The sequence below is a fragment of the Cupressus sempervirens genome, chromosome 11 (assembly GCF_028749045.1).
Source record: "Cupressus sempervirens isolate cs-2001-9-10 chromosome 11, ASM2874904v1, whole genome shotgun sequence".
NCBI lineage: Eukaryota > Viridiplantae > Streptophyta > Pinopsida > Cupressales > Cupressaceae > Cupressus > Cupressus sempervirens.
Window position 1 is genome coordinate 854,030,063 of NC_143128.1, and position 8,103 is coordinate 854,038,165.

At 41.3% G+C, this 8,103-nt stretch overlaps 1 protein-coding gene across 2 annotated transcripts; it reads left to right on the forward strand.

Moving 5' to 3' along the window:
* Nucleotides 1–549: 549 nt before the first annotated feature.
* On the forward strand, nt 550–5,327 carry LOC149532217 (trihelix transcription factor GTL1-like). Of its 2 annotated transcripts, none has more exons than XM_089808550.1 (3): nt 550–1,463; nt 2,858–4,370; nt 4,477–5,327. In XM_089808550.1, the coding sequence occupies exons 1-3, from the start codon at nt 988–990 to the stop codon at nt 4,843–4,845; spliced, it is 2,358 nt and encodes a 785-aa protein (XP_089664676.1). In that variant the 5' UTR covers nt 550–987; the 3' UTR covers nt 4,846–5,327. The 2 variants fall into 2 exon arrangements, with proteins under 2 accessions (XP_089664676.1, XP_089664677.1); XM_089808551.1 differs by having other exon boundaries at nt 806–1,463; nt 4,481–5,327.
* Nucleotides 5,328–8,103: the final 2,776 nt, after the last annotated feature.

The window sequence follows — 8,103 nt, forward strand, 5'->3', positions numbered from 1 at the left end:
TTTCCCGGGCGCCGGCCGGAGTAGAAAGGAGGCCACCTTGCCCGGATTAAAATAAAATATTCGGGCTTCCGCAGACTTGTGGAAAGCGATAGAATGCTCTCCTCCTTGCACATGATTCGAGTTGTATCGTGGGGTTTTTTAATGCCGCCCATCAATCATCGAAACAACACAACTTCCTTCCCACTTCTTCCGCCTTCCAAGTTCCGACAGGTTTCGCGGTGTGATGCTCACTGTGGGATCCGCGATAATCGCCCGGCACGTTCAAGCGCCTGCCACTCGGCCCCACTTCACAGCTCACTCGCTCGCTCGGGTTTTAACGGTGGTATCTGCCCCTGCCCCAGTCTCCTCCAGTTCTGTTCAACACGCTCCCGTCTCGCTGCCCCTGCCCGAACGTCCTTCAGTTCAGTTCCGCAAGCTCCACTCTCCCTGCCCCTGCCCGAACCTCCTACGGTTCTGTTCCGCGCGGTCCCCTCCCTCTGCCCCTGCCCGAACCTCCTCCGGTTCTGTTCCACTCGTTCTCTTTGCTCTGCCCGGCCTTCCTTTTATATTATGCCCGTCTCTGTATGATTAATTTCGCTCTCCGGTCGGCATCGTTTTCATTGTTGTTAACTATTATTCGCTTCAAAGTACTCCGGCTGACAGCGCGGCGTCTCACGCCCACCTCATCTACACAGCACATACCCTTTCCCTCCCTCCCTTATCTATGTATACATCATCTCCTGTTCCTTCTACTGACTGTTGACTCTTGCTTCTACTCATTTTCTGTCTCTCCCTCGAAGAGGAGGAGGAGGACAAGGAGAGGTTTGAGCTCTTCTTTTTCTTTTCCGTGCGGCTCGCTCGCTTTTAATTTTTCCCTTCCCCAATTGTACGTTTTCTGATGCGCAACTTGTGAAGTGGGTAGATTCCCATGTGGAAGAGTGTCGGAGAAGATTACTTTGAAAAGATAACGAGAATTAGAGATTGAAATCGGGACTTTTTGGATACAGAATGCAGCAAGGGGCTGCAGGAGGAGGAGGAAGCGGGCAGCAGTATCCAGTGCCCGTGCCCGTGCCTTCAGATGTCGCTCAATTTGGTGGTGGGAGTGGTCGCCCGCCCCACGGTCACATGCTCGGGATCTCCTCACATGACCAGACGGCCCAGCACTTGCAGCAGCAGCAGCACCTTTTGCAGCAATCATCGCACAAGGCGGAGTCTTTGAACGAGATCTCGCAGACGGCAGCGGCCCCTCCAGCGGCGCAGCGGAGCGCTGGGAGCTTCGACCAGTTTATGTCGGGCGGCGGCGGTGGCGGGGGCGGCTTTGGAGAAGAGGAGGGGCTTCATGGTGATGATGGTGAGAGAGGGGGTCCCGTGGGGAACCGCTGGCCAAGGCAGGAGACCCTCGCTCTTCTTAAAATCCGATCAGAAATGGACGCTACTTTCCGCGACGCCAGCCTCAAGGGCCCTCTCTGGGAGGATGTTTCACGGTACGTATCTGTTCATTGTCAATTCTCTTGTTTCAATTCCTTGTCTTCGAGATCGAAATTTGGATCACTCGTTAGGGTTTCAACAGTAAGCAGATCCAGAAACAGACTCCCTGTCGTAAAGTTTGAATCGACTGTAAAGAATTGGACGAATACTTGTAATTGCACGACAAAATTAGGTTGGCCTTAGAAATTCTTGCAGACTCAACCTGTCGGAAAGTAAATTTGTAAACGCCGACGGTTTAAATTAACAGTAGCTGGAGCTCAAGTTTTGTTTATTTTCGTTCTTTGTCGATCTCGAGATTTAGTGGTTTCCTGATGAATCTGAATTTCAACAATAATTGAGTCGTACATTATGAGGGAGTTACGCCAATGTGAATTTATTTTTTGTACGTTTGACTAACTTATGAATCTAATCAGCGGGAAAATTGCATAATAACTTTTGAAACATTGTTCGTGGAATTCTTGCGTGTTTAGGTTTTGATTGGAGTTACCTTGAATCGTTTTACTCTAATTGGCGGCAGATAATTTCATCGCAGCCTGTGCACACTGCTTGCCAATTTCATCGCAGATAATTTAATTTGTTGTGGCCGTTCAATTAATTGGAAAATATGAGCATTAATCTAGGCGACGGAAAAATTCATCCCAACCTGTCCACAACGCTCGCCAGATTGTTGCGTTTGTCGTGATTGAATTTTAAATTTATGTCGCATTAATCTAGGCGATGGAGAAAATCATTGCATCTATGTACACCTCCCGCAAAGTTCTTAATTTCTTGCGCTTCGAGTTGAAATGTTTCATACTCAATCTAGGGACCGGAGAATTTCATCGCAGCTTAGGGTTTAATATAACTGTAACCTAAACAGCTGGAATTTCTATTAGAGCAGATTATGCGAATTATTATAGCTAAAATTGAAAGCTTTGAATACAATTACTGTTATATGGCCAGGTGTAAAACGCCACTTCAACCTTTTCTTCAATTTTTTTGGTATTTTTAAGTTAAATTTAAATATGTCGATTAATATCTTATGTTCTTTAGCCTGCAGAGATATCCGTTGCAGCTAGTCGATAATAAGATTAATATTCTCATCTTATATTGTGTTCATCTCAAAGTTCCATATTTATCTCAGTGTTTATTGGAGAGATCAGACTGGATTGAAATCCATTTTTAAAAAAACATTTTTATCTAGCATTCCTATTTAATTTACATTCTGTGCAACAATTTCCTTATCCCGATCTAATTCATCACTCAATGCATTATGTTATTTAAGGAGATCCCGATGAAAAATATTAAATTGAGCTGAAGCTAAGCATATAATTTAGAAATAAGTAGATTTTGTGTAACATTTTCATTTTCTGGAAATACATGCTGACCATTGAACCACTGCATCTGGCAGGAGGCTTGCAGAGCTAGGATACAATCGGAGCGCCAAGAAATGCAAAGAAAAGTTCGAAAATGTTCACAAGTACTATAAGCGGACCAAAGACGGGCGAGCCGGACGTCAGGATGGGAAAAGCTACAGATTCTTTAGCCAGCTGGAGGCTCTCCAAGGCAGCAATAGTAATAATAACCATGGCAGCCCTACCAGTAACGCGAATGATGCAAGAAACAGCCATAATAACACTCTGGCAATGAGCTCCGTTCCTGCATCAAATCGGCTCATTCCGCAGCCTTGTTCGGCGCCTGTCATGCTAAGTACAAATATTACTGCTGCCGAAATGAACAGAAACATTATTTCTGCCGCCGCGGCTACAAATACTACCACTAATCCTGTGGCTCATGTTAGGCAAAGCTCAGATTTCAGTGGTGGAAATTTGAGTTTCTCTTCCGATTCTTCCGAGGAAGATGATGACTACGACGAGCAGACGGATAGCCGAAAGAGGAAACGCGGCGCGGCCAGTTCCGGTCCAAGTGCTTCTACAAAGAACATGATGCTTTTCTTCGAGCAGTTGATGAAGCAAGTCATGGAAAGGCAGGAAATGATGCAGCAGAAGTTTCTAGAAACAATAGAGAAACGCGAGCAAGACAGAATGGTTCGGGAAGAGGCGTGGAAGAGGCAAGAGATGGCTCGCCTTAACAGAGAGCACGAAATAATGGCGCAGGAACGAGCCCTTTCCTCTTCAAGAGATGCAGCCTTCATCTCATTTCTTCAGAAAATTACAGGCCAGTCATTTCAAGGAATTCCTACAATGGCGCCTCTTGCGCAGTCGACGACTACAATAAATCCGGTGCCTGTAACATACGAATCTTATGAACAGCAACATCATCGAGACAACAACAACAACAACAGCAACAACAATAGCCAGAACAACAACAGTCAAGAGAACGCCGCTGGTGCCGGCGGCATTGGAGCCATGAGTGCAGAGCAAATGGACGTAACTTTCGATCCGAGCAGCAGCCGATGGCCGAAGCCAGAAGTTCACGCTTTGATCAGGCTTCGAAGCGGAATGGAGCCGCGGTACCAAGACGCAGGCCCGAAAGGACCTCTCTGGGAAGAAATCTCCGCCGGAATGGCTCGGCTAGGGTACAATCGCAGCGCAAAGCGGTGCAAAGAGAAATGGGAGAACATCAACAAGTACTTCAAGAAGGTTAAAGAGAGCAACAAGAAGCGCCCGGAGGATGCAAAGACCTGCCCTTATTTCCACCAGCTCGATCAATTGTACCGGAAAAGAATCCTCGGCAACACAAGTTCCATCGCAATCAAAGAGGATCAACAGATGATTGAAGCGGCTGACAAAGAAGGCGGCCACATCCTGGCCATAATGCCGCCTCCCGGACCTTCTTCCGACGCCAAAAACAACGGTACCTCTACAGCTCCAGGTGCAGCCATTGCAACAACCAACGGAACCGCCTTTTACTCGAGCCCCGAGACTCGAACCGGTGCCGACCATCGTCGACCTCTGAAGAAGGTAAAAGAGAATTCCCTATCCCAATCCCCCAGATCTGATTCAGTGAATTGAAAATATTTTGGTTAGTTCGTTGTAAGGAATCTGAAATATGGCGCTGTATTTGAAGCCAGGAGAAGGCCTTGTGATGGACGTGATGGACATGGACGATGACGATGAAGATGACGAGGACGACAACATGCAATCTGGACATCAGCAGCAGCAGCAGCAGCAGAGAGAACAGCAGTCCATTGTAGAGGACTACGACGATGATAAGATCGAGGCAGACGACAGCGACAACAATAACGAGCACGATCCCCAACATCAAAATGTCACGACTACCGGTACAAGCACTGCTCACAACAACCATGTGCCGTTCGCTCACTTTGTTCAAGATGCCCGAACGGCCGCGTCTGCGCCCGCCAATTCATTCATGGCCATGGTTCACAGGCTTTCTGCAACATCCGATCAACCCGAGTTCAAAACCTCGAAAGCCTAAATCTTTCGCTAAGATTTCAAGTTTCAACTCAATAAAAACCCCCGCCGCTCCGCTCAAATTGAACCGGTGTACCATATGTACCATTAGCAGAAATCAAGGTTCGAACCGTACTGGCCAACGCCATGGCAAAGCAATTTGCATTTCTATTGATGCACAGTGCACAGACTGATAACTTATGCATTTAATAACTATTATTTGTTCTTAGGTAAATTATATTTACATTTTTTCATTAATAATGACATCAGGCGGAAAGGTCGGTATTCGATCGATGTAAAAGCGGGGAAGAGAGTGTGGACCCTGATCAATATCTCTGCACCCCTGCAACATCATCTCCTGTAATCTCATCATCACTCTCGTCAAATTTCCAGCTGTATTGCACTGTCAATCTGTCTGTGCAGGCAAATTTTTACTAATTTTTTTTCGAGAATCTTTTCATTATTTATCTATAAATCCAGGTCTGCAGTGCCCTGACATTTATTTAACTACCTTCATTTTGCCATTGGCGTGTGTTATATATACATTGTCATCTCACATTCAAAGCCCTTTGTTGCGGTGGAATCCATTAATCTTTAAAAATTCGACATGTTTACTTTTTTTTTTTAAGCCATTAGCCTGAAATTTAATTAAGGAAATCCTGCAGCGGATTTCCAGAAAACACAGGGATCCACGATTCCTTCCACTCATGACGATGAGTACGATTGGCTTCTAAAACTTGAGTAAAATTCAAATTTCTATTTTCAGGCAATCCCACCTGATCCGAGAAATTGAATGCCCTCGTCTGTAAAATAGTATTTCAAGTCTTGAATGCTTGGCAATGATGAAGAGGAAAAGATTCGCTTTCCTGTTGGGTTGTAGAATAGAGAAATTCATGCTTAAGTGTTGTATTAGATTAATTAATGTGTATTGGTAATTGCGTGTAGCATTTCGAGGAAGGAACATGCCAAGTGTTGTTACATTCGTTCGGTGTTGGATCTCGTGAAGGCGCACTTTATGATCTGCCTCTGCTGCTGCACCAGCATTTTTGGCATATTTCGCAGGTCTGTTTTTTTAATCTGATTTTAGATTTTAAGTAGAAGTTGGGAAAAAATCAATGAAACAGAAACGAGTGGCGTACAAACCTTCCACGACTGTTCTGCCTTCTCCACTAAAGTCGCCTTTCAACTAAACTGCATAAACTTTCATTACCACCAAACTATAATGAATGAAGTAGATTGTTAGGAACGGGTAGAACATGTATTAAAATGAATTTAAATGTTGTAGAGGAGGAAAGTGTGTGTGTTTATTTTAGTTTTATTGTAAATTAATCATCTTTTCATTTTTTTTTTTTTAATATATATTTTTAAATTGTTTCAATCAATATATTTTGCATTCAGTTTTATAGTTTTGACTCGAATCTAAGTATATTTATGATATTGTCTTAGATCTATTTAAACAACAAACAGTGGAACAACAATTATAGATGATTCGGTAATAGGATTCTATGGTCTCAACAAATCCAAACAAATCAAGAATAATTATCTAAGAATATTTTTGTGTGACTTTTAGTCATGAGAGTTGGTGTTTGAGTTGGTAAACGATGTTCTCAAACATGCATTTGAATTTAAAATATTTCATCCATTGTAGAAATTAAAATATAAGCTTTTTAGACCAATAAAATACAATGATATTAGATTTATAGACAAAGAAATGGAGGTGTATTTCAATGTTCACAAAGTAACAAAGGTGTAGGATATTTCCTTTTCTTATCTAAATATGAGCGGATGTTCTCTTGTATGGTGATAAACTTACCTTGCTTCTTATGAGAAGAAAATGAAAATTGTCATGTATATATGTATGTTTTAAAATATTTTCTATGAAGATTCAATTAGAAATGATAAAAATTAAAAAGATAAAGTAGTTGTACTTTAGATAAGGTTAATCAAAAAATTGTTCAAGAATTCATTATGGCATTATAGAGAAAACTAGCCTAAATATGCAAACTAGGAAGCAAATTTACTCACATCAACATATATTAAAAATAACCCAATTGACCCAATTTAAAAACTATTTGGGATTGGGAAGAGCTAGTCACAAATCCAAGGAGTGATTGAATTATTATTTATATTTTGTTTGATATAATTAATTATATTTTTTAAAATTATTTCAATCAATTCCCATTGCATTCATTTTTACATTTTTAATTCAAATCTAAACATGTTTATGATTTTAGCTTAGATCTATTTAAACAACAACTAATGGATCACCAAGAATAGATGATTCAATAACTGGAATACATAGTTAAAAAAAATCCAAAACAACTCAATAATTATTATTTATGAATATTTTTATGTGACCTTTAGTCATAAAATTTGGTGTTTGAGATAGTGATGAGAGGGAAATTTTTAGAGATGACAATAATGTTTTGAAATAGGTACTCGATTTAAAATATTTAATCCAATGTAGAAATAAAACTAGAAATGAAAACCTTTAGGGCCGATAAAATGCAATTGTATTAGATTGACTGATAAAGAAAATGGAGGTGTATTTCAATGTTCATGACGTAAAAAAATTGTAGTGTATTTCATTTCCTTACCTAAATATGAGTGAATGTTCATTTGTATAGTGATAAACTTACCTTGCTTCTTATAACTTGTACCATCTTAAATTGGACTCACTTTAAAATATGACCTTTAAATCCTCTTTAGTGTGTTTGTATTACACATTTGCACTTGGAGGTCTCTCTCTCCTAGGAAAAATTGAGCTAGGGCCTAATGCTTTCTCATTAATTTCCTTTTTCTCTCACTAATGGGTTGAGGTAGGATCTAATTTCTATGCATCCTCCTCTTTTGGGCCTCATTTCTTGAATCTAACCTCAACATATCAATCCTCGATGGACAATACCCTTAGACCCGCTACAGCCCTAAAGGATGGGGTTAAAAACCAAAGATGCCAGCCACCAAAGGAATTTATCGACCAAATTGACCTATTCAAGAGTAGTTCGACACCTAGGTCAACCTATTCCCTTTCGCTAGAAGTCTAGTAGTTTTGGGCCCAGTCTTATTCAAAATTTAATTACTTTCCCATCAATTATACTTGGCTATCATAGGGGTAATTTTAGAAATTCATAATAAAAGGGCATCAAATCTCTCATTTGCACGTGATGGAAGCAAGGTATGAGAACACATGGAGACCCCAATCTAACATAAATAAATTGCAAGGTGGATGCTAAGGGTTTGAATCTAATTCTTTCATTTCAAAATGACGTCTTCATCTACATTC

What these genes read in the sequence shown, in the direction of transcription:
- LOC149532217 (XM_089808550.1), top strand. Translation starts at nt 988, where the DNA reads ATGCAGCAAGGGGCTGCAGGAGGAGGAGGAAGCGGGCAGCAGTATCCA. An exon ending in CTCTGGGAGGATGTTTCACG is followed by an intron (nt 1,464 to 2,857) that starts GTACGTATCTGT and finishes TGCATCTGGCAG; the next exon opens with GAGGCTTGCAGAGCTAGGAT. An exon ending in ATCGTCGACCTCTGAAGAAG is followed by an intron (nt 4,371 to 4,476) that starts GTAAAAGAGAAT and finishes CTGTATTTGAAG; the next exon opens with CCAGGAGAAGGCCTTGTGAT.